This window comes from Dichomitus squalens (genome assembly GCF_000275845.1).
Source record: "Dichomitus squalens LYAD-421 SS1 unplaced genomic scaffold DICSQscaffold_9, whole genome shotgun sequence".
Taxonomy (NCBI): domain Eukaryota; kingdom Fungi; phylum Basidiomycota; class Agaricomycetes; order Polyporales; family Polyporaceae; genus Dichomitus; species Dichomitus squalens.
In genome coordinates, this window is record NW_006766891.1 from 46979 (window position 1) to 66379 (window position 19401).

General features: G+C 54.0%; 8 protein-coding genes across 8 annotated transcripts; 4 read left to right on the forward strand and 4 right to left on the reverse strand.

The window, feature by feature from the left end:
• The first annotated feature begins 136 nt into the window (after positions 1-136).
• DICSQDRAFT_84157 (exonuclease) lies at positions 137-3779 on the forward strand. Its single transcript, XM_007364454.1, has 15 exons — positions 137-350; positions 397-455; positions 517-805; positions 871-957; positions 1008-1280; positions 1330-1393; positions 1448-1606; positions 1661-1739; positions 1802-1965; positions 2022-2542; positions 2593-2820; positions 2871-3050; positions 3111-3213; positions 3262-3327; positions 3383-3779. The coding sequence occupies exons 1-15, from the start codon at positions 186-188 to the stop codon at positions 3646-3648; spliced, it is 2703 nt and encodes a 900-aa protein (XP_007364516.1). The 5' UTR covers positions 137-185; the 3' UTR covers positions 3649-3779.
• A 606-nt stretch (positions 3780-4385) lies between these two features.
• DICSQDRAFT_103778 (uncharacterized protein) lies at positions 4386-5672 on the reverse strand. The gene is made up of 4 exons (XM_007364455.1): positions 5619-5672; positions 4993-5564; positions 4809-4934; positions 4386-4752 (listed from the first exon to the last, which is right to left on the reverse strand). Exons 1-4 carry the CDS (start codon positions 5662-5664, stop codon positions 4594-4596), a joined length of 903 nt encoding a protein of 300 aa, XP_007364517.1. The 5' UTR covers positions 5665-5672; the 3' UTR covers positions 4386-4593.
• Positions 5673-5879: 207 nt separating this feature from the next.
• Positions 5880-7761, forward strand: DICSQDRAFT_146140 (ATPase V1 complex subunit H; the record flags this gene model as incomplete). Its single annotated transcript, XM_007364456.1, has 11 exons — positions 5880-5957; positions 6016-6217; positions 6271-6346; positions 6403-6468; positions 6523-6699; positions 6759-6866; positions 6928-7015; positions 7074-7237; positions 7292-7417; positions 7472-7573; positions 7635-7761. 11 exons carry the CDS (start codon positions 5880-5882, stop codon positions 7759-7761), a joined length of 1314 nt encoding a protein of 437 aa, XP_007364518.1.
• A 344-nt stretch (positions 7762-8105) lies between these two features.
• DICSQDRAFT_146141 (cytochrome P450) lies at positions 8106-10410 on the reverse strand (the record flags this gene model as incomplete). The annotated part of the gene is made up of 12 exons (XM_007364457.1): positions 8106-8325; positions 8389-8511; positions 8605-8686; positions 8770-8792; positions 8865-9031; positions 9106-9240; positions 9299-9360; positions 9422-9475; positions 9527-9675; positions 9741-9929; positions 10006-10135; positions 10200-10410. The coding sequence occupies 12 exons, from the start codon at positions 10408-10410 to the stop codon at positions 8106-8108; spliced, it is 1545 nt and encodes a 514-aa protein (XP_007364519.1).
• Positions 10411-12690: 2280 nt separating this feature from the next.
• DICSQDRAFT_57901 (tetraspanin) lies at positions 12691-13685 on the reverse strand (the record flags this gene model as incomplete). The annotated part of the gene is made up of 6 exons (XM_007364458.1): positions 12691-12753; positions 12819-12881; positions 12952-12955; positions 13019-13188; positions 13248-13486; positions 13541-13685. 6 exons carry the CDS (start codon positions 13683-13685, stop codon positions 12691-12693), a joined length of 684 nt encoding a protein of 227 aa, XP_007364520.1.
• A 754-nt stretch (positions 13686-14439) lies between these two features.
• DICSQDRAFT_84170 (siroheme synthase) lies at positions 14440-15532 on the forward strand (the record flags this gene model as incomplete). The annotated part of the gene is made up of 1 exon (XM_007364459.1): positions 14440-15532. One exon carries the CDS (start codon positions 14440-14442, stop codon positions 15277-15279), a length of 840 nt encoding a protein of 279 aa, XP_007364521.1. The 3' UTR covers positions 15280-15532.
• A 215-nt stretch (positions 15533-15747) lies between these two features.
• DICSQDRAFT_179808 (ylMBF1) lies at positions 15748-16835 on the forward strand. Its single transcript, XM_007364460.1, has 4 exons — positions 15748-15913; positions 16055-16124; positions 16206-16288; positions 16357-16835. The coding sequence occupies exons 1-4, from the start codon at positions 15824-15826 to the stop codon at positions 16561-16563; spliced, it is 450 nt and encodes a 149-aa protein (XP_007364522.1). The 5' UTR covers positions 15748-15823; the 3' UTR covers positions 16564-16835.
• A 423-nt stretch (positions 16836-17258) lies between these two features.
• Positions 17259-19285, reverse strand: DICSQDRAFT_154341 (gamma tubulin; the record flags this gene model as incomplete). The annotated part of the gene is made up of 10 exons (XM_007364461.1): positions 19166-19285; positions 18949-19115; positions 18707-18889; positions 18361-18651; positions 18151-18306; positions 17951-18097; positions 17724-17885; positions 17532-17647; positions 17401-17464; positions 17259-17288 (listed from the first exon to the last, which is right to left on the reverse strand). The coding sequence occupies exons 1-10, from the start codon at positions 19212-19214 to the stop codon at positions 17259-17261; spliced, it is 1365 nt and encodes a 454-aa protein (XP_007364523.1). The 5' UTR covers positions 19215-19285.
• Between the last annotated feature and the right edge of the window lie 116 nt (positions 19286-19401).

The window sequence follows — 19401 nt, forward strand, 5'->3', positions numbered from 1 at the left end:
GACGCCTGAGACACGGTCTGGCGCCGGGAGGTTGTTTGTGCATGTTAGGATCTAATGCCGCCGCCTGCCAGATCAGGGTTTGACGTCATCTGCCGACTCCGCCAGTTGAACGCGTCCCGATACGGCTCCGTGGCGTGCAGCGAACTCAGTCCTCTTCTGCCTCTTATTCACTCCCCGGACATGCCATGTCGGCCACTGCTAGAATTCTGAGGAACATTACAGCCTCCTCATCAAGAACACTTCTCAGGCGTTCCCCAAGTATCGCGCTCGTCAGGCATTGCAGGCACTTTGCTGAAGACGCGGCTGCGACCACCGTCCCCGCGGAGGAGGATGTTCAAAGTGTACCAGAGGTGCAGTCAAACTCTGACTTACTCTGGCTATCACTTATCAGCGTAGACCAAGGAGGGTTGGTTATGGGTCGACTCTGTCTTTCCAATCAGCTTGGGCCGACTGGAGTGAGTTTTTGATCCATTTGTGAAACCCGGGGACCGCCCCTTATGCCTTGACATGGTGCAGTTTACGGAGATACGTTGGCTACGCGCGCGAGGATACTCTTTTGGAAAGGCTTCGCGCTCTTCTCGTTAAGGTCAATACCCATGGCTTGGAGATAGTCTCCCTCGAATCCCATATCAAGGACGGCGGGGTCTTCGTCAAGTTCAGGTACAGCGCCGCCGATCCCGAAAGTGCCCAACAGGCAATACTGGACGACCTACGGAAGTATGTCCACTCGCATGGGGGAGTGCCGTCATGGTTTGGATTGCCTCAAGGAGAGCTTTGGCTTGTGAGGGGCACACCCTGGCGGGAGGTACGCACATAGCATTAACCCACTCAGCTCGACATCCTCAATGTATCTCGAATTCACACTCTTAGGACATGAATAGGTTCGTCTCGTCTATAGTCAGGGTATCATTTGAAGGTCCCGACTTGTCGGACGAAGCATTGTATCGTCTCCTTCGGGTACGTGCCGCTTTTCCACCTACCCTTCTCCCTAACCCCGATATATATAGCCATATGGCCGTATATTGGATATCACACCTCCTTCCCCCGTCCCAGCTGGAAGCATGAGGTCGGCTCAGATCTCCTTCCGTCACTTACGTTCTGCGACTTCCGCCCGAAATACCATACACTCCCTGAACATCCCGACGTCATCGGCATCTACTGTCCTACGGACATCTTACGCTCAGCCTATAGCAGCTCATGCTGTGCGAGACTACATCGCGAGTCACCCTAGGATCTTCCTCCCCGTCCTGTTCTTCCTCTTGGGTACTGTCACATATGCTGTTCGTGCGCCCCTTGTCTCGCGCCAGATTTTTGCTCACAGCTACACAGATATTTGACCCAATCCGCGTGTTCATGGTGGAGGGGAAGGTCAACGACTGGTTTGATTACAGACGTGAGCTGCCAATGACCAGACAATGTTTTCCACAACAACTAACGCCTCTCGCAGAATACAAGGTATATCAGTGGCTCCGGGCCAATACTCTTGACTACCTCTCTTCTCCGTCTGCGGAATCCGAAGCTCAGCTAGGCCTCGCAGCGCAAGGTGGCTGGAAGGAGAGGAGGGAAGCGGAGGAAGCTCTCGAGAAGTATCTGGCGGACTTCCCTAGTAGGTGCCATTGTAGGATGTGATCACAGAAAGCTGATCGCTACTGCTATACAGCCACGTTGGCGTTCATGCATGGGCCCCAGGGTAGTGGCAAAACGCAATTGCTTTCTAGGCTTCTGAAGGACTCCGGTCGGTAGGTGCTCTCTTTCCTTGGTCTGTAAGGGGTGCGGGTTTGATGCTTCACATCGGTTCTAGGAAAGCAATCGTCATTGACATAGCTCAGCTGTCGAAGGCATCCTCGGATACGGCGCTTGTGGCTGGTCTTGCCAATCAAACGGGGTACTGGCCTGTCTTCTCCTTCCTCAATTCCGTAAACAACGTTATCGACATGGCCAGCGTCGGTATCATCGGCCAGAAAGGTGCGCCGTCTTCGGCTTGGCGTTCGCCGGTATATGACGTATCATCGGCTTTACAGCCGGCTTGAGTTCATCTCTTACCGATCAACTGAAGGATATCTTGGACGTCGTGGCTCGTGGCTTGTCCCGTGGGAACGCCTCTCAACACGCCCGCCGTGAAAAGGCTGTGAAGCAAGCCGAGCGGGACGCAGAAAAGCTCAAGGAGGAAGAGGTAATTCGCGAAAGGATCAAGAAGGGTCTGTGGCACGATGGACGGATTGACGCTGTCTGCGGTAATGGGGTCATGAGTGAGCTCGGCGTTGGCGTTGAGCCCTTCAAGGACTTCGAAGCCGACCCATTGCCTACGGTGGCGCTCGAGAGTCAAGCGGAGGGCGAGAGGAGGAATATCAGAGAGAAAGACGAGGCTTCGAACGCTGGCAGAGACTTCACGCAGAAGCAGAAACGCTCCGAAGACACGCAGACCGTAGATACACTGCCCGTCGTCATCATCAAGAACTTTGAGTCCAAGGGCGGCGGCGCGCGGAAGGAGGAGCTGCTCAACGTGCTCGCTTCATGGGCCGCGAGCTTAGCCGAGAACCAGGTGAGTGTTCGGTAGTGCTTCCGACTGTTCTGTACTCACCAGGTCGCAAGATCGCGCATGTCGTTGTGGTCAGTGACAATCGCGAGAACGTTAAAAGGCTGGCAAAAGCCCTCCCTTCGAAGCCGCTCAACCAGATCAGCCTGTCCGATGCCGACAACGCCAGCGCGCTTTCATTTGTCAAGCAGAAGCTGCATGATAGCGGCGTGGACGTACAGTTCAATCGTGACCAGATCTCGTATATTGAGCGATTGGGTGGCCGAGCTAGCGACCTCGAGAGCGTGAGTCCGTCTCTACATGAGGAAAAGCTTTAGTTCATCGTGCCCCGCAGCTCGTTCACAAAGTCCGCAGCGGCATGTCCGTTGAGGAGGCTGTCGACGACATCGTCATTCGTGGCGTGAGCGAGTTGCGTAAGAACGCCTTCGGAGACGACGTTGAGGACGCGAAGAATCTCGCGTGGACAAGGGAGCAGGCATGGATTTTGGTGAAGCAACTTGCGAAGCAGCCGGAGGTGGGTGCAGGCAAGCAGACCCTATATTCAAGATCTGGTTAAATGGTGCCGTCATGATAGGTCTCCTACCACGAGGTCCTCATGGACTTCCCCTTCAAGGGTGACGAGACCCCTTTGCGGAGCATGGAGCACGCCGAGCTCATCACTATTGGCACTGTCAACGGTAAGCCATGCGCCCCGTTGTAGACACCTAGGCTCACATCACCCTCAGGACGGCCGTCCACGATTAAGCCGGGCAAGCCTGTATTCAGATGGGTCTTCGAGCAATTAGTTAAGGGTACGTCATCTGCTCGCTCACATGACACAAGCAACCAACGTCTATCTGGCACCAGACCCGACATTCCACGCTACCCAAGACATTGCGTTCAACCAAAAGATCATTGCATCGTCGGAGGCTACGGTCCAGGCATGTGAAGCTGAGCTGCTCACGCTCAAGGACATCGACGCGGGTACCGCCAGCTGGTGGGGCTCTAAACGTGCCGTCGAAATGCGCGAGAATTACCTGCTCAAGAAGATGCGCGCAGCCGAGGAGAAGGTTGAGAGCCTGGAGAGGCAGAACGCCCAGCTCAAGAAGGTGCTCGTAAAGGCTCGCCAATGAGGTTCGGTTGGCTGGTTGGGGCCACGGACCCTTTCGGTAAACATTACTACATACTAAGTCAGATTGAGGCTACTCACCTCTCTATACTGTCACTGTATCTCACGCATGCTCGCAATAGGACTTCGGAAGTTCGATCTCGGTACCTGGTGTGGAAGTCGAGGCACCCGGTGCTCTGCCGGGGCAAGGTACCCATCGTGTTAGCACATGTATCCTCGAAGGCACCCCGACGTGGGAGTAAGGTACAGTCCGATGCTAGTAAAAGGTCGACAAAGTCCGAATCGCTGTTCCTCGTACATCCCCAGCACTACCACGTCATGTTAAGTGATCTCTCTCGATCCCTCCTTCTCGTGGTGGCCATAGGGGCAACCCGCGTCTGTCTAGCCGAGGAGATACTGCATGCTCGTCAAACGACCCTTTGCTCTGCCGTCCTGTGTGCACTCAACTCCCAAGATTGTGGGGACGGCTGCGAGTGTGTGCCCCTCCTCGGTGGGGTAGTGGGGGTCAGTCTTTTTTGCAGCGGTACACGGTTGAAGAAGCGTGCTGATTCAGAGTGGAATACGTTAGGGTCTGTGCGGTGCATCTCCAAGTAACTCGTCAGTCATATGTCGCAGCTCGGAAGAGTGCCTTGTGGGTACCACTTGTACGAACAATGTAAGGCTGGCTGTAGTGGAAATCAGAGAGAAGACTGAAGCAATCCTCTGGCTAGCGTTGCGTTCCTGACTCCTAGTGGGCCAACAGTGATCGTACATGTTGCTTGCGATCTACCCGAATGAGACGAAGGGCCATACCTCATACGTTACGACAGCTCGGAGGAATGGTATGCGCGTGTAGTGTACCGACTCTGAACGACGTTAGTGTCTTCTTCGCTTGCAGGGTCGCAAACAGCATAGGTCTCCAGCGGATGTGTATGAGCAGGTGTAATGCAAAGCAATTATGACGAAAGCATTAGTGGTCTGATAGAATATCCTTGACGCTCGCCCAGTAATCCTTCTCTACCCGAGGCTCAATCTCTTCCTTCGTGAGCCAAGCGAAATCTGTGACATTCTTGCCAGATGGCCGAGCCTGCCCGGCGAGAATGTGTGCCTTGAGGAAGAATGTATACAGCTGCGAGTCGAGTCCAGTGAGCTGAGAACACTCCAGCTACGGAAAGCTATACGTACCTCTCCGGCGAGAGACTTGATTGTGCTCTCTGGTAGTGAGGGCTGATACACAGCGATAGGTTTTTTGCCCACTACCCATATGTCCATATTCTCACCGACCTCGGCCTGAAGGTCACGCAACGCAGCCTGAAGAAGCATAGGTTTGAGCAGTGGCCACTATGTTCAAACCATCAAGACAGCTCACCTGATGGAGGAACTCCCCGTCTTGTAGTGGACCCTGAGGGAACCTCCACACCTCCTTACCCAGGTGGTCCTTACCCCGAATGAGGAGGTAGAGATTCCGCTCACCAAGCCTGTCAAGACTCTTCACGTCACCCTCCTTGTCCGCCTCGTGTATCCTCGATGCAGGTGGCTCGATAGGCTCCTCGCCCATGTTGTCTGCCTGGTCAGGTGAAACCTGAATGCTCCCAAGCTCGCCATCATCCTCCGAACCCCGGTCACTCCGCTTCAAAGACCATGGACCACCAAAAGCCTCCTTTTCACGCAACTTCTCTTCTCGGGCAAACTTCTTCTCCAGCAAGGAGCCGGTCTTAAAGTAGAACTCGGTTGGGAAGGGATTGAAGAGGGCGCGACGAATGCGTGACTGGTAGGCGTAATAAGCGCGTTCGAAGAGGGATGACGTGCGTGTAAGAATGGGAGAGCGGTTGACAATGACTGCAGCATTGATGACGGCTTTAGTCGCGGAGGAAGAGGAAGCGGCGGAGGAAGAGGCCTCGGCGATGGAAGCTAATGAGCGTGACGGGGCATGCAGGCATCCTACTAATGCGCGTCAAGCGACAGAATATACGATGAGAGTGGAACTTAGCCCACCTCTTGTGCGTTGTCTGCACGCAGAGACCACATTTCGGGACAACATGAGACCAGGAGCAGAGAGGACGAACCGGAACTTCGAAAGCATCCAGTACACCGAGTACACCAGCACTCGACTTTTCCCAAAATGGTCTGTGAGAATCACCTGCCTAAAACGTAGACTGAGGTCACGGTTCTCGGCGGTAGTACTGTCTCGCGAGTGCTCTGTCTCTAACGGCTGCCTCTCCTCTAAGGCCAGTAGCGGCCTCGGGATTGCCTAGGATGTCCATCACACTTGTTTCCAACTCTTACCTTGACGAGAACTCAGCCAAGATTCGCGCGAAGCCTGTACCCTGGGAGGTACAAGCTGCTCCAGCCACCTCCATCGAGACACGACTGCTCATCCGAACACATACAGGGATACCAACGCGCTGGACTCATCACTCCCGACGAGCTCGCTCTTATTAAGAAGGTTGACCGCCAGACCCGCCCTAAAATCGAATCTCTTCACGCCTCCGATGGCCAGACATACGCCCTACTCTACCTTCGTCTATTGAAGAAGCTCCAGAGGATAGACACGCAGTCTTGCATACTCGTTCTGATCGCGGACGCTCTTACTGGTATGTCTTTCCATGGTCTTGGTGGAGGGCAGGAGCTATATGCGTCAAGACAGACCACGAGGAACGGATACCCTTGTTCACGACTGCCTCGCAATCAGACCCAGAGTTACCGTACAGTCCATTACTCCGGTACGTCTCCCCGAACCTTGTAGCCAATTAGCGCTCATCTTCTTTCGACTTCCTAGCATCTTGGAATCACAAGATGACTTTGTGCAGCTCAAGGCTACACAAATCCTCACCGTCTTACTCAGGTAGGCACTGCTGTGTCTGATTAGCCGGCCTGGTAATCTTGACTCTCCCTCCAGCTCGGAGAAGTCACCCCTACAAGTGCAACAGCTCCAACCCTTCCTGAACACCCTCGCCCAGTTCGTTGCTAACAACAACTTGAACAAGAGAGATGTTGCAGTTCAGTGTCTTGAGGCCGTCTTGCCCCGTCCTGAAGTCAGGAGAGCTGTCTGGGCCAACACTTCGCTTGTCGCTGGGTTAGCCGTTCTCCTAGAGAGTGTGCCTACTATGACTAAGTATTCTTCTGTAATCCTAGATTGGCTGATATCTTGAAGCATAACTCCACGCCGCAGATGTCGTACCAAGTGGGATTCTGCTTTTGGCTACTCACCTTCGAGCAGGAAGTAGCGGAACAGATTCAGAAGTGCGTTCGTTACACCCTGTATTCGACTGGTGCTCGGCTTCCGTGTTGACTTGGGGCACAGGCGGTTCGACATAATACCTCTCCTCGTCGATGTCGCCCAAGGAGCAGCCAAAGAGAAGGTTATCCGAGTAATTGTCGCGACGTTCCGAGTATGTCGCAGCAGCTCCCCTATATCAACTGGAGGCTCAAGTGTGCTCGTGTGCATAGAATCTCGTCTCCAAAGCGCCGCAAGCAAACCTTCCCGCGATGCTTGTGGCACAGCTGTTGCCGTTCGCGAAGAATCTTTCCGGACGCAAGTGGACCGATGAGGATATCGTCGAGGACATCCAGTTCCTTCGCGATGAGCTGAGCGCGCGATTCGATAGCCTTACGTAGGTACACCCTACAATGACATCAAGGCCTTCAGCTGACAGCCTGCCTCCTAGGACGTACGACGAGTATCGCTCTGAGCTGCTGTCGGGTCACCTCTCATGGACCCCAGTACATGAGTCCGACCTCTTCTGGAAGGAGAACGCGACAAAGCTGAACGACAAGGACTACGAGCTGCTGAAGTGCGCGAGACATCATAATAGTCGTAACCAGCCCCGCTGATGTGGTTGCTCCAGGATTTTGATCAGGCTCCTCAAGGAATCCAACGACCCAACAGTGCTCGCCGTGGCGGCGCACGACGTTGGACAATACGTCAAGCACTATCAGCTTGGGAAGAAGTAAGCGCATAGTCAGATGTCTCGAGCTCTATCATGACTTACCGTCGCTGTGTCTGCGCAGGGTGCTGACAGACTTGGGAGCGAAGACTCGTGTGATGGAGCTGCTGTCGCACTCTGACCCTGAGGTCCGATACCAAGCACTCATTTCAGTGCAGCGACTCGTCAGCCACCCATGGGCTGGTGTGTAAGATCATGACTGTACACGGACAATTGATATCCTACTCCGATCTGTTTCGTTCGTAATGGCCGATGATACGCGCAAACTACTTAGTGGAAGCGTGTATCTGAACGGATACGATGACGGCGTGCTAACGTGGATGGGATGTTTGCGAAGGGTTTGAGAGCAAGTTGAGAATATGGCTCGACATACGACAACAGTCCAGAAGGACATATCATACAATAGTGTACAATGTTCACAATGTGAGTATTGGGGGCGTTTGGCAAGGGGAAAGATATGTCAACAGTCTGTTCGATGACGATGAAACACTGAGCAATAACGATCGTGTATCCGGCGGTATCGTATGGACATCATTCAGACGTAACTGTATATTAGGCGGCGTGCCTGCTCAGAGCGAGGGCGAATGTCGGCCGGGAACGGCTTCGGGAAACTGGACAGCCCGGACGTGTACTCCCCCTTGGGCGTAATCTCGATGCCGTCGGGTCCCTTCGCCTTGCGAATATCCATGGTAGCTGAGAGCGACGCGATCGCCATCCAGACACTCCCCATGGCCAGGAAACGACCAGGGCAGATGCTATCATACGTAATGCAGGGTGAGTCAACCGACACTACGCCCAAATGCGGCCATGAAACATACCGGCGACCAAAACCAAACGAGGCGTGAGGAAACTGCTCAGGGGGACCATGCGGTCCAGGCAGGAAACGTTCAGGCTTGAACACTTCAGGGTCGTGGTAGACACGTGTGTCCATGGCCATGGACCTGCGGACGGACATATGCAATGTATCACCGTTAGCGTGAGTTTCAAGTGGCAGTGGGGGTTGGAATCGCGCTCAAACGCTGACTGTCACGTACCAGGCGTTTGCGAAAACCATAGTGCCTTTAGGAATGAACATGCCGTTGTACGTATCATCCTGCAGGGTGCTGTGGGGAATGCCTGGACGACGACGCAGGGTAATCGGTTGGCGTTGGTCAATGTCGTGTTTCAGGGTACATCGCGTATCGCATACTCGTACTTACCGAGCGGGACTACAGGGCGCCATCTGTGCAGATTGCGTAGCAGATCGTACCGCATGAGCTGTAGTATCGCTGACGAGAGAAATATGACTACGGACCTTAGCACCTCTGCGAAGATGGCTTCGATGTAAGGGAGACTCTCGCGATCATCGAAGTCGGGCAGTCGATTGGGGCCAACTACCCTATCTATCTCCTCTTGAGCCTTCCTCAGCACGTGGGGGTGCAAAACCATGGCGAGGATGAACGTGTTGATCGTGGAGTAGGTCTGGGGAATGCCGATTCATGCCGGTCAGTGGTTGCATCATGTCTGTCGAGCTCAGTGCGTGAACAACGACTTACGGTCTCGGCTCCGCCGGCGTAAATTGCGCCGGTGGCGTGTTTGAGGTCGTCCAGACTGTGTTCGCCCTTGTAGTCAGGTTTAGAAAAATCTTCCAGGTACGTCAATAGGAACGACGGCGGGGCGTGGCCTTCAGCCTGGTATACACCTGCTTAGCGCTGTGATTTTGGCGATTGGTGCCATTCGCCTGCTTACCATCTGCCGCTGGACTTGCTCAAATGGATAATTATGGAATTTCTTGATAGCCCAGCTCCAATCTAGAAGTATGGTCACTTGTGCGCCGGTCTCCCATCACACTTAACGATCCTGTAGACTTACTGTGGACGACCCGATTGAACCAACAGCCCGGGAACCACCATGGCAAGTACTGGACTGTAGACAGTGGTCAGTGATTTAATAAAACGTAATGCATTGTCTGCCTACGGATCGGGAAGAAGTCGACCGGTGCCGTGCCAGGGTCTCCCGCATCCACATGCGCCAGCGAAACGTTCTCCGTTAATTTGATGTACTCGTCATCATCGCGCTCAATCTGGTGACCATATGCTATCTTCATAATCACGGCCGCTCCAAACCTGTGGCCGCCAAAGAATCGCTCCGTTGGCATGGGTAACATGCGAGCATGGCCTCCAATACGTACCGGCGGACCATCCAGTCGAAATCTGTCGGGCGTTCAACGAGATGTTTCAGCATCTTGCGGGCTTCTTCCGTATGGATCGGACGAAAGCGCGCAACTTCAGACTTGGCAAGGTACTGCTGCAGGATGCGGCGCTGTTTGAAGAATTGCGGACCATACTTCAGGAACGTCACACTGACTCCCCAGCCAAGGCTAGACGGCACCCAGATGAGCCTATCTGCCATGCACAGCGCGCCGGTAGGAAAGCCGACGGCTGTTGCACACTCACTTCATGAAGAGCGGGAACACCGGGCGGTCGCTGTAGTTGGCGCTGCGCTTGTCCATCAGTTCGTTTGCCATCTCATAGTTGTTGACGACGACGATCTTGCGACCGAGGATCTCCAGGTAGAAGATATCCCCTACGTCTTCAAGATCAGCGATTTCGGGCTAATAGCGTTCACCAGCCGACAAACGGAAGCCTACCGTATTTCTTCGACCATTCAAAGAATGCCTCGGCCTGGTATGAGCGGGGGAAAATACGATAGTGCCCGATGATAGGGTCGGACGGCGGGCTGGGAGGAAGGTGGGCATTCCTGTGTCGCTTTCTAATGTGCCAGCCAGCTACAATGAGGAGGAGCACAACATTGAACGCGAGGACAGTGGAGTAGTTATCCAAGGCGAGGAAGGAGGCCATGGTGGTGATATCCGTGCGATTTGGTTTGCTGTAGGCCCTCCCATGGACACCCCTTTATACACCGCTGTCCATGGCGTCATGCGAGGACGCCCGGAGCTAGCGGCCGCTTGATACTACCGCGCGTGCTGAGCCCACCGCCTCGCAAGTTCGTGAGGAGGACCGGACATCTTCGATAGGCACGACTCACAACATCTTAGGGTCGCCGTAGGAGTGGTAATGCAGGCGGCCGATCCCGAGACTCCAAACAGAGACGGCTTCCTGAGCGTTCGCAGTCGAGGCATCGCGCGCATAATCGTTCAAGCCTGGTAGCGAACTGCTAACCGAACAAAGAATGAGAATGCGTGCCTATGCAGAAAGGGCTATATGGGTTCTCACCTACCGAGAAGTAGGATCAGGGGCATACCTTCGGGGCCTCGGCGGGAAGGAGCGGTTCATCCATTGTGGGTCCAAGTCCACTGGGTCGCCCTATAGTGGCATAGTTCCGCGCTTGCACGGCTCTTGGGTAACAGCACGGAAATATCGGCTGCAAAATATCCGAGGGCAATGTGCCTTCAGTCCTCAAACCGTCCTTCTCGGTTGTCGAGGCACCATACTTGTATCACGAGATTGTGGCTAGTATATCGATCGATGCGTATCCAAGTCCTTGATGCGTATCTAATAACGGGCCCTCGAGCCCGTGTCGTTCCAAAACCATCGCGTGATATATTCACGCATGTAGCTGACGCGAATACGCAGCGACGTCGGAGATATGAGCTGTAGGGGAATCGCGTGGTGATTGGTTTGTCCAAATCCACGGCGTCACAGGGTCCTGCCTGTTGTATGCTGACACGGAGACGACAGAGGGGGACGAGCTCCGAGAGCGCCTTAGGACGCTGAAATGGACCTCAACGTAAATACAAGGGCTCGATGTGGATGTGGGTGAGACTTACGTTAATTCACAAAGGGCTGCACGGAACGGAACGTAATCACAGCACCGCAGCGACCTCTCCACCGATGCTTGCCATCGTTTGGGCGTTCCCCGTGTATGGGGAAGGTGAAGCACGACTTGTACCCGTGGAATGGGAAAATAGCCATTATAAGTATAGACTGACGAAGAAGCCGCCAGGGAGTTTGCATACATCTTGACACCAGAACAGAAGATAATCAGTTGGGTCGGTTCATGAACTATACGCAGGCATACTAGCGGGTGTGCGTACCGGGAACAGCGCTTTGGAGTGTGAGCTGGATGGTGGTAATTGCCACAACGGAGCTGGTGCGCGCTCGTTACACTGCGACCAATGGACCGGTGGTCGTTATCCCGAAGTATCCAGCCAAGTATTGCTTGTTTGCTGGCAGCCGCTGCGGTCTTCATGTGACGTATCGGACAGCCTACGGGTGGTCATCGTCGATGCGGGACCGCTGCATCTCTCTACATCAATTCAATCGTAAAGTATCGTAGAGTCATCACTAGTGGTAGTCGCCTCGCTTATGAGTTTGAGGAAGGAACTGTTTCATACTGACCAAGGCTTGCAGGATCACAACACTCCGGGTCACGGTATACTTGCCATTAGTGGTCTCATACCTCGACGTGGTACTAGTCTTGCACCCAAGTACCACGTGTTACCTGGAGTGGCCCTGCGGTGGGAGGGTGCGAGAGTATGTCAAGGTACGAGACTATCCGATTCGCATACCCATTACTACAAGCGAGGCTGCGAGTAGCTTTTTGCGTCAGCCAGCATTATGCTGTCTGTGCATAAGCAGAAGACATGCATACAGCCGGTATGTTCTGCGGAGTTGAGGATCATCAGTTTTTTCGCCGGTACCTTGCGCATATCATATGGCTGTGGCCGCGAAGTTGTACTATCTAGACGCACCTCGAAGTGGATAGCTCAGAGCAAGTGTTGGACAGAACCTAAGTACAAGGCCAGAAGCATTCAACGACGCTTGTCGTCGCGTGCCGATGCCTGCCGAACGCTAGGGACGGTCACGCCATTCACACCCAGACATGAGTCCTGATCCCCTTTATTCTCCCACCGACCGCAGTGGTGGTAGAGAGCGGTAAAAGTACACGAGCGACTCGTACTCCAAGGATAACTACTGTAACAGGAAGGAACATCTAGCAATGGAGACCATGTGATGGGATGCGTGAGCGTGCGAAAAGCGACTAAGCTAGCGAACCGAGTCCAATAGCGGGTTACTAGAAGGCTACTCCACTTGCGAGCAAAGGGGAATATCGTCCGGATAAAGAACAAAGGAAATATGGGAGTGAAGGTTGCGCGAGCGATGAAGCCGGCGACCCCTTTAGACGAAGCCCCTCCCGCCCCGCTTTGCGTCGATCTTCTTGAACCGCTCCTCTTCTTGTCGCTGAAGTGGGAAAAGCCTCGGTCAGTCTAAAAGTAGCATGGACAAAGATAAAGCGCAGCACGCACCCTCTTGATCACACACATCGTGGCCAGGAATAGCAGGATCACGATGGCCATGAACCCATAAATCTATAGACGATCAATTGGTCAGTACCGCAACGCAGCAGAGCTTACCACAGCTATTTTAAGCGGTACGTACGGATCTGTGAAAGGTGATAAGGTTAACTTCGGCATGCTGGTTACCCTAGTGAAAGCCGATAACTTACGAGAAGATGTTGTTGAGCGTGTAGTCAGTGAACTTCGTGACAGGCCCAACGCAGCGACCGGCTCCAGTGTCGTTCGGGTTCACGAGCGAGTTGGCGAACGTCGTGTTCGCGCAGAAGGAGCCACCAATCTGGACAGTGTCGTTGGGCGTGAACCAACCACAGCATTGGTACTACGGGAATCATGCTTGAGATCTATAACTTGAACGTTGGGAGGCCGGGAACGACATACCTTGTCTTGAAGCGCGATACGCGTGGCGGGGGAGGCTGCCTGGAACACCTTGAGATAGTTGGCCCTTTGCTGCGTGGAGTAGAACCAGATAATCGTCCCAACGATGAGGATAACGAGGGCATCGAGGACAAGGAACCAGTTGAGAAGGACGAGACCGATTGTGACATGATTCTTTTGCACAATTGCACCGATGGACACGGCAAATGTGAACAGAAGGACGATGCCGAGGATCAACCCAGCTAGATACTAGGTTCAGGTACAGCCCACAGATATTCAGGACGCAAGGGACGCACCAAGCAAGAAGCCGTTGTTGAGAGTGAAGTTGATTTCAAGGTTGGGCATACGGAACAATTCCGAGAAGACCACGGAAATGACACCTGCCGCCAGGAGACAGAGGTCCAGGAAGGCCCAAAAGCTCATAAGCTGTTTGGAAGGCATCTTCTGCTAGGTTGTATACAGCGTAGGTTCTTCTAGGGCGGTATAGCCATTTTACAAGGTGTATCGTTGCGCCGCAAATGATAGATACTCACCACAAGGATTAATGCTACGACTGAAGCGAGCGAGATACGAGTCAACTCGGTACTGAAAAGGCGGCCTTTGGAACTCTTCCAGAGAGAGTGGACGCGACAGAGGTGGCTGCAGCACCAAGAAAAAGAGAGGAAAAGACGTTCAACGCCTGGGAGAACCGCGTCAGTCGAAGAACGAAGGGGGAGGAACGAAGGGGTGAGGAGGAGGGGAGACGGACCTGCTCGCAAGCGTATAAGCTCAGCTGTCGACGGGGGCAGCAACGACGCGATGCACTTCTACCCATGTCTGCCGCGCATAAATGATGGCGACCGGACGGCCGGTCGCCATGGCCACTCCTCTCCCTCTCCCACAAATCCAGCCCATTCCAGCCCCGCAGCCAAACATACGCTTTCGCGCGGGTTTCGGACTGGCACAATGGCAGCCTTCATTGTCATTCATTGCAGCGCGCACGTCAAACACGCCTATTATGCCCTCCACCAGCCTACACTTCGTCCCGGTCGTCGGCCCCGGAGCACGGCAATCACCCGGCACGGAGACGAGAATGTCCATACCGCCGGCTACCGGCCAGCGCAGCAGTTTCAAAAGATGTTCCCACGGTCAATAGACCGCTCTTTGGGGTTATGAATTCGAATTTCCCTGCTGCGCACGCACAAGACACAGCACCATGCCTCCAGACATCTCATCTCTCTCCGGAGGCTCCCTCATCGTCGCATGGCAGCTCAAGGACAAGAACGTCCTCATCGTCGGCGGCGGTGACGTCGCCTCCGGCCGCATCGAATCTATCCTCGTGGCCGACGCCCATATCACCCTCATTGCTCCTCGGGCGGGCCTGCACCCTCTCACGAAGCACTTCATCGACAACTCTGACCGCATCGCCTATCATGATCGTGTCTTTGCGGGCCCGCAGGATCTCGCAGATGTCGACATGGTCCTGACAGCGATCGACGACGTCGAGGTCTCCCGTCAAATATGCGCACTCTGCAGGGAGCGAAAGATCCCAGTCAACGTCGCTGATATTCCACCCTCTTGCGACTTCTATTTCGGTTCACAAATCCGCAGCGGTCCTCTCCAGATCATGATCTCCACCAACGGTCGTTCCCCGAAGCTCGCAAACATCATTCGGAAGAGGATCGAGACATGTATTCCGGACCATGCCGGCGAGGCTATCGAGAAGGTCGGCGAGTTGAGGGAGAAGCTGAAGGAACGCGCGCCAGGCGTGGGGGGCGACTTGGGAAAGAGGAGGATGCGGTGGATGATAGACGTATGCTCTTCATGGAGCATGGAGGAATTGGCGTTACTGGATGACAAAATGATTGCAAGGTTGCTGGACGAGGGCTGGGAGAAGAACCAGGTTCCGCGGCTCGAGGACGTTGGCGGCCATACGAAGAAGGCCTCGGCGAATGCTACCTCGGTGCGGTCTCCGTCTCTTCTTTTGCCTACCGCTGTCGGCTTCGTTGCGGGTGTCCTCTGCTCCGCCGCATTCCTGCTCACTCGGCCACGCTAATGTCGCCATGTCGTCTCCAAACATTCCGGAACCCACGCCTTCAAAATTAGACAGTAGCAACACATTGGTTGCTTGATGGACACTTGGATAAAACATATGGACCTCCGCTCATCCATTCTTGCACTCCGGCACGACCATCGTTTCCATCCTATACATATACAGCAGTGCCACACTCATTCTAGACGCTTCGCACACATACCTATTGTCGTAGGACCAGACTTGTCTTCCTCGCATTTACTCTATGAACAGCTACCCCCGTCAACGTTAGTCCGACTAGACGCCTTCTGAGCGAGCACGTCGAGTGATGTCCATGTCGGTCGGAAGTCACAAAGCGCGGACCAAGACGGAGCAGGGCTGTCGCGCCTCACCCCGCCCGCTCCGAGCATGACTCAGAGGCGCCCATTTCTAGCGCTCAGTATATATGGAAAGAGCGTCAGACGAGCATGTTCCCCACATCACCAGCTCTCGCCGTCCACGTCCACTGCGCCTCACCTCTTAGACTCCCATCTGAACATCTCCTACTTTACCCTATCTGCTATAGAGAATGTCTAACACCGACTGGGACAGCAAGCTCGTCATCGGCCAGAAGGCCAGGGCCCCAAAAGTCGCCCGCAACACCGCTGATCTCAATGGTACGCCAAGCCTCCCCTTTCGTTACGTTTGATATTGGGATATGGGTTGCTGACGCATCATCCATACAGCTGTAAGTAAAATGCATCTCGAGTGCGCAACGCGCAGCGGCGATTGATTGATGCGAATACGGATGCACTCGCAGGCTCGTCGAGCAGGTGCCGTCGTTGGGACCGATAGGAAGGTGACTGCGGGGACGAACAAGGCACATCAAGGTCAGCCTATCAGTATGCATGACATCGATTCCTTTTGCTCATCCTTGTTCTGCTTCTGTTTGCGTGAATGTGCATTTACAGGGACCGACCACCAGAAGATCGCCAAGCTTGACCGGGAGAACGAGGTGGCGCCTCCCCCGAAGATCAACCCTGCAGTCGGCAAGGTACGTGTCACTTGGGTCTTGCTTGGTAATCGTACCAGGGTGTCTCAATACCGGTACCTCGAATATAGGCTATGCAGGCAGCGCGCATGGAGAAGCAGCTCTCGCAGAAGGATGTAGCGCAGAAGATCAACGAGAAGCCCTCCATCCTCCAGGACTATGAGGCTGGCCGTGCTATCCCCAACCCTCAGATCCTTGCCAAGCTAGAGCGCGTGCTCGGCGTGAAGCTCCGCGGGACCGACATTGGGAAGAAGCTGGAGGGGCCTAAGAAGTCGTAGGCTCGCCCCTCCATGCTCGTAGCGCCTATGACGGACTCGCTTGCTCTACCCTCCGCCACTGTTGTGTCATGTCTCACCCGCTCCTTTCTCCTAATCTCGGATCCGGGCTTGCTCGCGGCACCTCCAGGCAGGAGGGATACCCGTCGTATTGTCCTGATGTCCTGATGCACCTGTCATGTTTTACTAGAGCTTTCATCGCATCTACCTAATCCGTCATGCAATTGTATAGTGTTTGTCAGCGCCATATCTTGCATCGCGCAAATGCACACGCCCAAGATCCCACGATGCTGAATGTACCATTGTGGCTTGTATGATTTTGACATGGGACTTACAAGCTCGTAGTCTCTGCCGGTGAGTTACCTATTAGTGTCTTGCGTGTAGGTGCGGACCCAGGAATTCGGGGAGGTATGCTGTGAGCCACTTACGATAGGCGGATCGGAGGGACTATATTATAGAAGGTAAGTACCATAGGAAAGTCAGAGGACAGACTAGGGCACACCCACGATCTCGGATCCAACAATGTATCAGTAGTCCTGTTATCGATTCCCAGCTGAAGCACTGATACCCGCCCGGTCCATGTTCGAGGAGAGCACGATAGCATTATCGACGTAGTGTAAAACGCACGCTAGAATACAACAGGTTAGGTAGACCGCATCATACAGATATCTCGCTGATATACGCCACTCCCAATGGTATCACGCCGGCTGGTCTGCATCTCCGGAACCCTAGTCGTAAGATGAAAGTGGCTTATTCAGTACATCGGGTATTGAGAGTATGATGAGGCTGCGCTCGGCGGCCGCATAAAATAGCTTGAAGAGGATAGAACAAGATACGCACATATGTGATGTAGTCCGGGCTCTCGCAAGCCTTGTACTCTTTGAGCAACTCTTCAGCGGTCGCCCTGTGAATAATTTGCGAGCGTGAGGGATAGGCGTCAGGTACGGACGACGCTGGAGGCGAGGGCGTACCGCGCGTCGTCGAACTCCTCTAGTCCATCTTGGAACATCTTTTCTTTCTTGTATTGCTCCACAAATGCATTGCGCCGCCTGAGCCGGTCGAACTGGTCGATCATCCGTTTGAAGAGCTGATGTGCCGCCATAGGGATACCGGATTCAGTATGAGAAGCGAAGTGCAGGCAGATGGATTCCGATATGACGTACCGAAGCCACGCTCGTATGATTGGCGAGCATGAGGCCGCTTACTCGATGGTTCGTTTGGACATACGGCGACCTGCGTGTGAGCGCGACCTGGATCGACGCCGGGCCCCAGGGGATGAAGTTTGCCAGCTGTCGTTCCCGGATTCGTAGGAGCGATTGATGCACCTAATTATGGCGTAACGCTGTAAGCATGATGTTTCAGATAGTCGCGCATATATGCATCTACGTACGTCTGTTGGATCGACATCGCCCTGGATGATGTTCAAGATGGATATGTAACAGGCGGTCTTGCTGGGGGTTGTGGAGACCATCATGTTCTTAGGCTGCAATAAGCGACGCATGACATCCAGAACTGTCGTACGGCGGATAGGTTTCGCCTGCAGAACTCGTCAGCACGGATGGATGTGCAATTGAATGTATGCACACAGACCTTGTCGATCTGGTCACTGGTGAACGGTGTGTATGATGTCATCAGGAAATGGCACCTCGGTGTGGGGATAAGAGAGGCGATGATTCCAACGAGATCATTATTCATGTAGCCAGGATATCGTAGTGTTTGGGTACTTGCTGCCATCACAGTTGCAACCTGTGTCGTCATGAGCTCTTCTATACTAGGAGAAGCATAGCATCCAGTTCTCACCAGCTGATTAGTCTGGTCGAAGCTTGGCGTTTGGACATGCAGTCTGTCCGCAGATATGCGCGTGAGCGCACCGTTATCCAACACCACAACCGAGTCAGCGTGGTTCGTCAGTCGCTTCAGGGTGAGGAGCGCGTTATAAGGTTGCACTACGACATCTCCCTCTTGTGCGTTCGGGAAAACCGAATATGTTTGGATGAGTTTCTTGGGAAATTTGTCGTTGAGCCGCTCGAGAAGGAAAGAGCCAACGCCAGAACCTGTTCCGCCTGCTATTGAATGCATAAGCATAAACCCCTGCAATGTCAATCAGGTTCTGTGACTATTGACAATTTCATAACATATACCACACCTCTAGAGAATCGCTTCCCTCTGCCTCTCGGTCGACCATCTCCATCACTTCCTCGTATATTCGCTCGCCAGCTGAGTATCCCTGAGCCCAGTTGTTTCCTGCACCCCCGCCATCCTTGGACACAAAGATGTTCTCTGGGTTATACAGGTTCGCAAATGGTGAACTGAGAATGCTGTTGATGACCTTCCGGGGGCGCATACATCCATGTCAATTCTCAGGAACGCGTCGTATAATTCACATACTCTCGGCTCAAGATCGACCAGAATGGCTCGCGGAATATAGTGCTCGTCGTCCGCCTGGTAGAAGAACACGTCTTTCCTGTCACCGCCTTCAGTCGCCCAGTCTTCGAGAATCCCCTCCTTGTTGATGCCGTGCTCAGCGCATAGCCTCTGCCAGTATACGGAACCCACTTAAGACGCGAGTCAGCCTAGCGTTACGCGTGACCAGTGGAAACCGCACTTTGGTTGCCGCACTGGCCCAGCTGGACCGTTACAATCTCGCGAGGCATTGTCTACGCGACAAAAGGAGAACCGCGAGGACAGACGAGAACAACAGAAGAAAGCAGCCGTGAGTGGCACCAGTAACGCTGGTGGATGCGAGAACAACGCGTCTCGCGATGGGGCTCGCGTATGTCACATAAAGTCACAGAGAGCCGCGCGTGACGTGAGTGTGACGTTTTGCAGTGGCGGAGCGGG

What these genes read in the sequence shown, in the direction of transcription:
- DICSQDRAFT_84157 (XM_007364454.1), top strand. Translation starts at nt 186, where the DNA reads ATGTCGGCCACTGCTAGAATTCTGAGGAACATTACAGCCTCCTCATCA. An exon ending in ATGTTCAAAGTGTACCAGAG is followed by an intron (nt 351 to 396) that starts GTGCAGTCAAAC and finishes TTATCAGCGTAG; the next exon opens with ACCAAGGAGGGTTGGTTATG. An exon ending in GAGCTAGCGACCTCGAGAGC is followed by an intron (nt 2,821 to 2,870) that starts GTGAGTCCGTCT and finishes CGTGCCCCGCAG; the next exon opens with CTCGTTCACAAAGTCCGCAG.
- DICSQDRAFT_103778 (XM_007364455.1), bottom strand. Translation starts at nt 5,664, where the DNA reads ATGTTGTCCCGAAATGTGGTCTCTGCGTGCAGACAACGCACAAGAG. An exon ending in ACGGGGAGTTCCTCCATCAG is followed by an intron (nt 4,935 to 4,992) that starts GTGAGCTGTCTT and finishes ATGCTTCTTCAG; the next exon opens with GCTGCGTTGCGTGACCTTCA. An exon ending in TCAAGTCTCTCGCCGGAGAG is followed by an intron (nt 4,753 to 4,808) that starts GTACGTATAGCT and finishes CTCGACTCGCAG; the next exon opens with CTGTATACATTCTTCCTCAA.
- DICSQDRAFT_179808 (XM_007364460.1), top strand. Translation starts at nt 15,824, where the DNA reads ATGTCTAACACCGACTGGGACAGCAAGCTCGTCATCGGCCAGAAGGCC. An exon ending in ACACCGCTGATCTCAATGGT is followed by an intron (nt 15,914 to 16,054) that starts ACGCCAAGCCTC and finishes ATGCACTCGCAG; the next exon opens with GCTCGTCGAGCAGGTGCCGT. An exon ending in TCAACCCTGCAGTCGGCAAG is followed by an intron (nt 16,289 to 16,356) that starts GTACGTGTCACT and finishes CCTCGAATATAG; the next exon opens with GCTATGCAGGCAGCGCGCAT.